We start from the raw sequence: 12160 nt of genomic DNA, 5'->3' as shown, positions 1-12160 counted from the left end.
GTGTATATGACAAATAGTAAGCCTCAGCTGGGATCATGAACTGTGGTAGATACCCAGAAACCTTTAGGTCATCAGGTATGTATGTGTAGGTGTAGGTTTTTACTGTGGAAAAGCCCCTAATCTGTAACACCTGTAACCACGGCCAAGTATCACTTCTTAAATCTCACATTTCACTCCATTCTGTTGCAGTTTGCCTCTGACCATCAGAAAATTCAGCGAGACAGTCCCTCGGGTGACATAGCTGTTTATCTTATTATATCATTAAATATAATTATGTATTTCTCCTATAATACGAAGGGGATAATTTCCCTGCTGGGAACGAGCTTCTACATACAGGAAAAGGCAGAATGTTTCAATATAATTCCCAGGGCAGACAAGAGCTTCTTATATAAAGTGAATGTGCGATAATACCAATGGAAACTGTGAGATAAATATGAGGTGAGTGGAATATGACACTTAGGTCTAATAATATGGGATCTAGTGACAGCGTACTGCTGAACAAGTGTGTCTATCATCTGGGATACTGTTTGCTGCCGAGCGGTGCATCTAAGCCCATCATTTGTTATACTATGTTCTATGCTTCTGGGTATATTGAAGCCTATCATATATGACATTGTCTTCTGAGTTGATGTATGAATGTCTCTTGGCTGGCTCTCGACACCTAGGTCTCCTCGCTCATAAAGTCTACTGAAGGGAGACCTCTGGTCAACGGTTCTCACTAGCTGCAACATTGAATGATCTGAGAAAAAAATGTAAAACATTTATAATACTAAGAAAATACTCCTTTTTGGAGTTGTAACAGGATCCTATACACAGAAAAGTATTGTGTATTTTTTTTCTTCGAAAATTTAAGATAAGGATTCTCTATGGTATTTGCAACAGTACATTGAAGAACCTGTGCACAACAGATTCATTTATTTATTTATTTATTTTAATTTGAAAGAATTATATTGAGGCTTTTTGCATTACCGGTTCAGGTAAAACCTGTTCACCACAAACCAAACTTGCTCAACATGGAAAATCTACCATAGGGTATATGGCCTCAAACAACCACAATACTATGTTCTCAATTCTAAAGTAAATAATAATTATTTCTCAGTTTACATAGCACTAACATATTCCACAGCACTGTACAGAGCTTGTCATCACTCACTGTCACTTCTGGAGCTTATACTCTATGATAACCTATCAATATGTTTTTAGAGTATGAGAAAAAATAATTTCTTTAAAGGGGTACTACTGTGGAAAACTTTTTTTTTTTTTTAATCAACTGGTGCCAGAAAGTTAAACAGATTTATAAATTACTTCTATTTAAAAATCTTCCAGTACTTTTTAGGGGCTATATACTACAGAGGAAATGCTTATCTTTTTAGATTTGTCTGATTTTATGACCACAGTGCTCTCTGCTGACCTCTACTGTCCAGAACAGGAGAAAATCCTCATAGCAAACATATGCTTCTAGGGACAGTACCTAAAATAGACAGCAGGGGTCAGCAGAGAGCACTGTGGTCCTGACATCAGAGAAATCTAAAAAGATAAGCATTTCCTCTGTAGTATATAGCCCCTAAAAAGTACTGTAAGGATTAAGATTTTTAAATAGAAGTAATTTACAAATCTGTTTAACTTTCTGGCACAAGTTGATTTAAAAAAAAAAATTCCACGATAGTACCCATTAAAATACAACCCAGTACCAAAAATGAATTAATTCTTATTATTTCATTGCAGGGTTTTGGTTTATACAATTTCTTCTCCATCTATGTCCGATTCTTCATCTGATGCCACAATTCTTAGAGACAATGAGGCTTCGGTTCTTGCTATTTATCTTACAATTCTGTGATTGTATTGAATCTAGTTGCAGACTGACCGGCAGCGAGCTCACAAGCATTTCTATGGATGGGGATATAATAATCGGGGCAGTGATGCCTGTTCACATAGACAAGATCTACCCAAAGGTCAATTACAAGGAGGCGCCTGGTCCGGCCATCTGTATGACGTAAGGCTTCTTCTTATCTACTGTTCGGGTAGTTGCTAGTGGTTCAGGTAAAAGTCTGTGCGTGCGCCAGAAACAACAAGTATGGGTGCACACACACACAAGATTGATCTTCTTATAGTCAGACATTGTGGGATGTCAATCATTTGGCTGTGATGTGGTGCTTAGAGACATGACGGATCAATGCTGGTTCAGACCTGCCTCTCGGACACTCTAAAGCGATTTTCAAAGTTTTTTGTTAACTATTTTTCAGCCATCAAACAAGATAATGAAGGTATATAAGGAAAGGGGACATTAAGGAGGATGACTTCATAAAGAGATTTGGTGACAGATTCCCTTTAAATCCTAAATATTCAGGAAACAATAACTTGTCTCTGTTGTCCTCAGCTTCAGGTTAGATAACTACCAGCGTGCTCAAGCCGTGCATTTCGCTGTGGAAGAAATTAACAAAACCCCAGATATTTTGCCAAATATCACCCTGGGATTCAAGATCTTTGACTGTTGTAAAGTCCTCCAGAGAGCTGTGTCAGGAACTCTGCAGTTGTTAAGTGGATATGGAGAATCTCTTCCCAACTATCGATGTAACCAGGAGACCCAATTGGCTGCAGTAATTGGACATTCTACATCTACATACGCAATTTCAATGGCTCATATACTGGGGCTATACAGGTATCCTCAAGTAAGTGTTGGGGCCTCCATGCCACTAAAGTCTTTTTCATAGCTGGACATCAAAAAGATTTTGATCATTGGTAGTTGATAGTTTCCTAGAGATTTAATGGGTTCCTATGGGTTCTCCTGGCCTGCTTTCTCTGAATCTGGGTTGTCTTTATAGATTATAGGCCTTTGTATGAATGCAAATATCCATTTCTTTATTTGCGAGGATCCAGTTCAGATGTATCTTTTCTTTGAGTAAATAAATACAACTCCTTATAGTCTGAATTTTAACCCCTTAGGGCCTATTTTCACGTTAAGGCATTTTCGTTTTTTCCTCCATCCCTTATAAAAACCACAACACTTTGAATTTTGTACCTACAGACCTATATAAGGGCTTAATTTTTGCATCACCAATTGTACTTTGTAATGACATCACTTATTATATAATATAACCTGCGGCAAAACAAGAAAAAAAATATTTGTGAGGTGAAACGAAAAAAGGAACGCCATTTAGTAAATTTTGGGGGCTCCCGTTTCTACGCAGTGCACTTTTCGGTAAAAATGACACCTTATCTTTATTCTGTAGGTCCATATGGTTACAAGGATACACAATTTATATAGGTTTTATTTTATTTAAATACTTAAATTATAAACTACATGCACCAAAATTAGCATGTTTAAAATTGTCATCTTCTGACTTCTATAACTTTTTTATTTTTCCATCTACGGGGCGGTATGAGGGTCCATTTTTTGTGCCGTTGTCTTTAGTTTTTATCGGTATCATTTTTGTTTTGATGGGACTTTTTGATCGCTTTTTATTAATATTTTTATGGTATATGAAGTGACCAAAAATGTACAATTTCTAACTTTGGTATTTTTCTCGTGTACACCATGGACCTTGCGGTTTAGCTAACATTATATTTTAATAGTTTGGACATTTACGCACACGGCAGTACCACATATGATTATTTTTATTCTTTATTACATTATTTTATTTAAAAAATGGGAAAAGGGGGTGATTTAAACGTTTAATAGGGAAGGGGTTAATGAACTTTTATTAAAAAAAAATTACACTTTTTTTTTGCCAAAAGCATGCTACAACATGCAAACTTCTGATTGCATACACCAACCAATGCTATGCAATTGCACAGCATTGATCAGTGTAACCAGCGATCGGACAATGGAGAGGCAGGTGAGGACCCTCCCATTGTCCGGTAAGCTGATAGGGACATAACAAGAGGTTAATGATTGCAATAAAGGGTGGGTTCACAATACAATTTGGGCTTAAACTTAAACGATTACTGTTAGATTCAAAAACATTTAATATGTTGTATATATTGGCAAAATATTATCCTTTATAACATACTTCTTAAAAAAAACATGCATAACAAAAAGGAAGACAAGGGGTCCTCATACCATCCAGAACATATTCACGTCTGGCTGTAGCTTCACCTTTTTTCCAGTTGAAACACAGGCTGGGAAAAAGTCCAGTAAGTGAGGGTGGGACTAGCACTACTCTGTGCTCACTCCTGTCCTATCATACTGCAGTATGAAAACAGAGAGGAGGGGTTAAGGGAGCAGACTGCAGTGATAAGATGAAGAGACCCATCACAACAGACTTAGGGAGAAAGAGAATGAATAGAGAGTGAGGGTGGATGTCAAAATGAGTGAGCAGCAGAACAGAGGGATTTGTGAGTCAAATACAGAAGCTAGACACATAAAAATACATGTAAAGAATCTGCATGACCTAGTGAGTAACATATAGAAGCATTGCTTTACATATTAAAATCTTTAAATATGGTATTCCGACATGTAAATGTGCCTACTGACAAAGGCAAATTGTAATAAGGACGCACTCCAGGTAGGCATGGAGAACCTTCAAGCATCACTACTGATAAAATCTTAGATGTAGGAATGTACACGATTTTTTTGGCCTTACTTCTAATTTCATAGAATGCCCAGTTTCCCTTCACTCAGTTGTCCATCTACGGTTGCAAAAAAAGGTAAGTGAATCCCTTGGAATTTCTACACTGATTAATAATAAAATAGTGGGGCTGGATCTAAATCACAATTGTAGACACATCTAAACTAATAACCCACAAACAGTTGTACTGTTAAAAAAAAAAAAGCTTTCCCCCTTGTGCCCTGTAAAAATGATCTCAGAGGATACTTTTGGGGAGTGTACCTTTTGATGAGAGATCATTGACTGCTAGACATATGACACATTCAAAGGCAGCTAACAGACTTTGAGAGAAGGCACATTATTGGACTGAAAGAAGCAAGATTGGCATGTTGATGAATTGTCCACCATCTAGGTGGTTCTGACCAAGTTGCCAGGAGTTCTCAGGAATGGTGCTGCTCTCTAATATTTGCAATGCGAATATTCGCGAATATAGCACTATATATTCGCAATTACGAATATATATATTTTTGTTTGTTTTTCACAGTACACATCACAGTGATCATCCCTCTCTGCTTCCAGCTTGTGTGGTGAAAAGAAGGCTCTAATACTACTGTGTGAGACTGGCATGCAAATTGTCGTACATGCAAAAATTTACATATGCGAGTTTTCGTATATGCGGAAATTTGCATATGCAAATTTTCACATATGCTAATTTCCATATATATGCATTTTTGCATATGCGAAAATAAACCGTGAATATTACGAATATGAGAATTTAGCGAATATATGACGAATATTCATCCATATATTCGCGAAATATCGCAAATTCGAATATGGCCTATGCCGCTCAACACTACTCAGGAAAAATGATTATGTGAGGGCACACACATAGGGTGAACAGGCTCCAGACAGCCCTGACAGACCACCAGTAGAGAAGATCATTTGATCCACCAACAAACCAGTTTTCTTTCCCCATCATCCAAACACAGATGGATCCTTCATTACACATGCCCGTCTCTGCCAAAACCATTTCCAGGCACATTAAAAAAGAACATTTAGTGTCACAGCACCCATTAGGTGTTTTGTCATTGACAGCAGCCACATCACCTTTATTTGTATTGGTGTTGTGAACATGAAACCTGGATGAACTACTATGGACTGGAACCATATCGTCTTTACTGACAAATCCATTCTCTGTTTTGAAAGCCAACAACGGAAAGGTTGGAGCATGGAGTACTGATGGTGAGAACTTCAATAATTTTTTTGCTAGGATGTGAAACACTGCTCCAACTGCTGGTATGATGATCTGGGGAGCCATCGCATATAACAGTCGGTCACCCCTAGTAGTAATATGAGGAACACTAACAGCTCAGCAATATGTCCAGGACATCCTGCAGCCACACGTGTCACCTCTCATGGCTTACAGCTGGCCTTTTTCAGTAGGATGCTTATACACACACCAAGGGTTTCCAGAAATGTCTCTGCATTCATGGTTAGCCAGCTCTACCAACCTATGAGTGGTTGGCCAATGTGCCACAGGATGTCATAAAGACCCATATGCTTCCTTGCCCAACTGTATCTCATCCAGGTTAGAGACAACCCAAGAGGTACTACAGACTTTTGTGTTCTCTATGATATGTCACATATTATGTTATGTCACATACAAAGTTTCATTTGATTCCAACAATTTTTTGGTGCATTACATTTTTTAGTAATGAGGGTTTATGTCATACATATTTAAATGAGAAATAGTGTTTCTGAAACATGGTTCTCGCTCAATGATATGCTTTTCCAACAGATCAGTCACTTTGCCACAAGTTCTCTTCTCAGTGACCATATCCAGTTTCCATCATTTTTTAGAACAGTCCCCAGTGACGCCTTCCAGTCTCAAGGTCTTGCAGAGCTGGTGTTGCACTTTGGATGGACTTGGATTGGTCTAGTGGCCATTGATAATGAATATGGACAGCAAGGTATCCAAATGTTCAAGAGGGAAATAATAAAAGCTGGAGCTTGTGTGGCTTTCACAGAGACCATAATCTCCAGTCGGCAAGATCGAAATGCCCCACACATTGCTCGGGTGGTTAAAGACTCAACAGCCACAGCGGTGGTCATCTTCTCTCCTGATATAGACTTAAGCTTTGTACTAGATGAGATGCTGAGGCAGAATGTCACAGGAAAAGTATGTATTGCCAGTGAAGCTTGGTCTACATCATCTTTCTTGTCAGTAAGTAAATATTCAGGACTTCTTCTTGGAGCAATTGGTTTTGCCCTCCATAGTGGAAGCATGCCAGGGTTTGGAGATTTCCTTAACAGGATAAATCCATCAATGATCGTGGGAAACCAATGGACAAAACTATTATGGGAACAAGTTTTTGGCTGCAAATTCAGAGACCAGATGTCTCCCAAAGTCATTTCAAACTCATCGATAAAAGAATGTACGGGCCAAGAAAGTCTTAAGAGCATTCTGAACAATTTCAATGATGTCTCCAGTCTGAGGGTAACATACAATGTCTATCTAGCGGTTCATGCAGCTGCAAAGGCTCTGGACAATTTGGGTAAATGCAAGAAGGGAGATGGACCATTCCTCAATGGATCATGCGCTGATATTGAGAACTTGAAGCCTTGGCAGGTTAGTGTAAGCTAAATAAAAGAACTTTGACAATGTTCTCACCACCATGTTTGGTGTATTATGCTGTTCATCTATACAAAGGTTACTCCTCATTCTTAATATCTTGATATACTGGTCAGGAATTCATCCATACTCATAGGTCACCATAAGACCGATATTTAATTAGCAATTAGTTTTTTAATAAGAATACTTGCAGTGTTTTTTTTAGGCTTTTTAGACATATACCACTGAAAAAATAAAGTAACACAAGTATAGCAAAAAAGGCAGTCACTAAAGACCATCAAAATGTTTCATCACAGATTTGACTACAAATTCTCAAAATGTATGCCATTAAAATAATAAAAATATGCAAAACTTTTATAATTTAGTTTTTTTCACTAAATACTAATAGAAAAATAATAGAAAAATATAGCCAGATGTGTCCCAAAAAATTACTCAAAAATTATATGATTACGCATGTACTTAAAAATTAGTCCTGAAGAGGTGAGGGGGCTATCCCAGTTTCCCCATACAACCTGTGAATAAGTATGGAGTAACTGTCCAGAGAAAAGCAGGGTTTCATCCGGAACAACCTCTCTAATGTACTTTATCATCTCCACACAGTTGCTGCACTATATGAAGAAGTTACATCTGAACACGTCCAATGGTAGACAACTCTTTTTCGATAAGAACGGAGATCCCCCTGCTGTGTACGATATTGTGAACTGGCAGCTGAGCCCTGAAGGACAAATCCAACAAGTAAAAGTGGGCAGTTATGATACCAGTATAACCAGTGGGAACATCTTCACTATTAATACCAGCCACGTACATTGGGGGACTGGAAACCTCAAGGTGAGATACTATGTATATCCCTTTTATGCTTTCCCATTTACTATGATCAAGTTATGAAAAACTTTTATAATAAGGAAGTAAAGTACAAAAAGATATACAACATTCTAACCTATCCAATGTTTTAATCCTTTGCTTATAAAACTCAGTGAATGGAAACATTCATATTCATATGGCCAATGCCAAAACCCACATCCAGATGATACAGGAGCCCAATATAAAATAAAGATCTGACATACCATAATAATCCCTGCAGCCAGGATCAGCAAAAATCTAATAAAAATCTTTCCATTTACAAACCAGGAATGGTTTGTAAATGGAACTCTTTATTTAATCCCTTAGTGACACAGGGTTGTTTTGGTGTATATGACCAGGCCAATTTTTTGTTTTTGCATTTTGTTTTTTTACTCTTTGCCTTTTAAAATCCATAACTTTCAGTTTATCACCTTCAGGGCCGTATGAGACTTGTTTTATGCAGGTCAAGAAAGCACAGCCTTTGTGTTATCACAAAACTTATCTGTGGGGCAAAAGTAAAAAAAAAAAAAGAAATGTAGGTTATTTGTTTTTTCAAAACAGTACACTTTTACAGTTAAAATGACAAGTTATTTTTATTCTGTGGGTCAGTTTTATTACACTGAAATTATATACCCAAATTATGTTGGTTTTGTTTTATTTTACTATTTTAAAAACAATTTGGAACTTTTTGTGACAGTTAGTATGCTTAAGATTTCCCTAATTTGACCTCTATAACTTTCTTTCTTTTCAGTATAAGGTGATGTATGAGTGCTCATTGGAAAACAGCAAGTAGCCAGCTGTAAAAGAACTTCACTTTATTTCACGATCAGACATCAGTAAAAGCACTGAAACGGCAGTCCATAAAAACAGGAACGCTAAAACATGCATGACAACGTTTCTGGTCTTGCGACCTTTATCAAATGCATTCGATAAAGGTCGCAAGACCAGAAACGTCGTCATGCATGTTTCAGCGTTCCTGTTTTTATGGACTGCCGTTTGAGTGCTTTTACTGATGTCTGATCGTGAAATAAAGTGAAGTTCTTTTACCGCTGGCTACTTGCTGTTTTCCACATTGCTTTGGAGATTTGCCGTGCGGACGGGTCGTGGAAGCTGACTTCTCTTGCTTGCTACTATGAGTGCTCATTGTGCACTGTGATTTGTAGTTTTTATCTACATCATTTTTGTTTTGATGGGACTTTTTAATCACTTTTTATTCAATTTTTATTGGTATATGTACTAATTCTTTACTTTGGTATGTTTTACTTTTATACTATTTACTGCAGTTAAACTAGCATCCTATTTTAATAGTTTGGACATTTCCTCACATGACAATATCACATATCATTATATTTATTTTTATTTACAGGGGGTAATTTAAACTTTTATTAGGGAAGGGACTTATTAACATTTATTAAAAAAAAAAAATCCACAATTTTTTTTAGTCCCCATAGGGGACTTTTACATGCAATGTTTTGATTCCATACACAGGCATAGCATTGATCAGTGTTATTGATGATCCACCTACACAGGCTGTCATGGCTGGCTCAATGGAAGGTTTGATTGGCATGTGATTTTCTTTCTTTAAGACATTACCTGCCCATTTAAACAAATTTTTCCTCAAAATTGTTCCCAGGTACCTGTTTCAGTCTGCAGCCCTAGTTGTCCACCAGGCTTTAGGAAAGCAGCCAGAAAAGGCCAACCTTCCTGCTGTTTTCAATGCATTCCATGTCCTTACGGAGAGATATCTAGCCGAACAGGTAGAAAACAAAAATACTTAGCCCATGTTTTACTTTCTTATTCCATTAAAGAATAACACCAAAAGAACCCCTATGCAATAATGCAGTCCTACGCTAAATAATAGCTAATTCAAAAGGAAGAGCGTATGTAGACCAAAGTATCAAAAACTCATCAAGCTTTATTAGTACAAAATGCACAAATATAGGACAAACACTTAAAAGCACATAAAATTAGAGATACAACTCCAGATCCACAAGGGCAGGAAGGGGGGGGGGGGAACTGGTGAGAGTACATCAGATTCATGTATACAATGCCGCAGGTACAAAGATAGATGGGTAATAGGGAAATACAGCAAAATGCCCAAAGTAAATAAATCAATAAGCCGGGAAGGGGTTAAATCCCAATTAATAGCCCCATAACAAGGTGCATAGAAACTAAGTAGATTTCACCCGTAAAGAATATATGCAGGCTGGAACTGAGAACCCAACAGGACGTAAATAAGATATAAACAGTAAATCACCTAGTGGAGAGGGTGAGAGAGTGTAAGACCAGACCACCGTGGCCCAACGTTTCCGCCCCGGAAGAAGCCTATCTTGGTGAAACGTTGGGCCACGACGGTCTGGTCTTACACTCTCTCACCCTCTCCACTAGGTAATTTACTGTTTATACCTTATTTACGTCCTGTTGGGTTCTCAGTTCCAGCCTGCATATATTCTTTACGGGTGAAATCTACTTAGTTTCTATGCACCTTGTTATGGGGCTATTAATCGGGATTTAACCCCTTCCCGGCTTATTGATTTATTTACTTTGGGCATTTTGCTGTATTTCCCCATTACCCATCTATCTTTGTACCTGCGGCATTGTATACATGAATCTAATGTACCCTGACCAGTTCCCCCCCCCCCTTCCTGCCCTTGTGGATCTGGAGTTGTATCTCTAATTTTATGTGCTTTTAAGTGTTTGTCCTATTTTTGTGCATTTTGTACTAATAAAGCTTGATGAGTTTTTGATACTTTGGTCTACATACGCTCTTCCATTTGAATTTTCTTATTCCATTGTTAAGTCCTTTCTGGAACACAAGTTCATGTCTATCGATTTCACAATATGTTTTAACACTCTTTTTAAGATTCACTACAATGTACAGAGTGCCCATGGGATATGTGGCCAAATCAAAGCCAAGATCATTGTGTTCTAAAGACGCAAGAATTCCTTTCACTTGAAGATCCACTGGGCATCACCTTAACAACTACTGGCATCTCCTCATCATTGGTTCCTGTGGTGATCTTTGGACTTTTTATCCACTACAGAACAACCCCCATTGTTCGAGCCAATAACTACTCCTTGAGTTGTCTTCTCCTTTTGTCACTATCACTCTGTTTTCTTTGCTCTTTAGTCTTTATTGGTCATCCCCAGTATGAGATATGTCTTTTAAGACAAGTAACTTTTGGTGTTGTATTTTCACTTTGTGTCTCCTGCATCTTGGCAAAAACCATTATGGTAGTCATTGCTTTTAATGCCACAAGGCCTGGGAGTCAACTAAGGAAATGGACTAGTCCACGTGTATCATATCTCATAGTCATCTCCTGTATCCTTATTCAGATATTTATTTGCATTATGTGGCTGACATTCTCTCCTCCCTTCTCGGAAGTCAATTCAGAAAGTAATTCTGAAATACTAGTTATTCAGTGTAATGAAGGGTCACCATTGGCTTTTTGGTCTATGCTTGGCTACCTCGGTCTCTTGGCCTTCATTAGCTTCATTGTAGCTTTCTTGGCCAGGAGACTTCCCGACTGCTTCAATGAGGCCAAGTTCATCACCTTCAGCATGCTGGCCTTCCTGAGCGTCTGGTTGTCCTACATTCCAGCATCTCTAAGTTCAAGAGGAAAATATATGGTGGCCATGGAGATCTTTGCTATCCAATCGTCAACCTGGGGTTTGGTTATTTGCATGTTCATTTTAAAATGTTATATTATTGTATTTAGACCCGACATGAACTCAAGGGAAAAACTGATGTCAAAACAAAAAAATGTTAATTGACAATTAAAAATGTTCTCTTTGCTATGTCCGTTTTCAGTTTTATGTTTACCTTTTTTGTTGAATAAAAAGATGTCTTATATGGTTCTACACCTTAGAGACATGTAAATCAATATATCCTGTAAGGTCCAATTTGGTGTTTTATATAAGTGTCAGAAGTTCTAGGTTCACTTTAAATTTAGGAACAATCCATATCCTGCAACTATCATGTGGCTTCACACATTTCATTATTGTAGTGTAAAAACAATGTCAACTAGAAGTCATAAGGCAAATATAAAATGCTCTTATAGCCCTTTTCACTTTTTGGCATTTGTTCTCCCTTGTGGTGAATCAGTGGGAGTTTTTACAAAATGAAGCATACCTTATCTAT

At 37.7% G+C, this 12160-nt stretch overlaps 1 protein-coding gene across 1 annotated transcript; it reads left to right on the top strand.

The window, feature by feature from the left end:
- The first annotated feature begins 397 nt into the window (after window positions 1–397).
- Window positions 398–11793, top strand: LOC130367305 (extracellular calcium-sensing receptor-like). The gene is made up of 8 exons (XM_056569713.1): window positions 398–438; window positions 1853–1993; window positions 2378–2669; window positions 6346–7176; window positions 7780–8007; window positions 8771–8804; window positions 9606–9776; window positions 10883–11793. The coding sequence occupies exons 1-8, from the start codon at window positions 398–400 to the stop codon at window positions 11791–11793; spliced, it is 2649 nt and encodes an 882-aa protein (XP_056425688.1).
- The last annotated feature ends 367 nt before the right edge of the window (window positions 11794–12160 follow it).

The sequence above is a fragment of the Hyla sarda genome, chromosome 4 (genome assembly GCF_029499605.1).
Source record: "Hyla sarda isolate aHylSar1 chromosome 4, aHylSar1.hap1, whole genome shotgun sequence".
Classification (NCBI taxonomy): domain Eukaryota; kingdom Metazoa; phylum Chordata; class Amphibia; order Anura; family Hylidae; genus Hyla; species Hyla sarda.
The sequence above is the reverse complement of the archived record's forward strand: the minus strand, read 5'-3'. Positions and strand labels throughout refer to the sequence as shown.

Excerpts from the sequence above, each read along its gene's own strand:
- LOC130367305 (XM_056569713.1), top strand. The coding sequence starts at position 398 with ATGTGCGATAATACCAATGGAAACTGTGAGATAAATATGAG. Across the intron at positions 8,008-8,770 it reads GGGGGACTGGAAACCTCAAG|TATAAGGTGATGTATGAGTG; the intron begins GTGAGATACTAT and ends CTTTCTTTTCAG. Across the intron at positions 8,805-9,605 it reads TGAGTGCTCATTGGAAAACA|ACATTACCTGCCCATTTAAA; the intron begins GCAAGTAGCCAG and ends TCTTTCTTTAAG.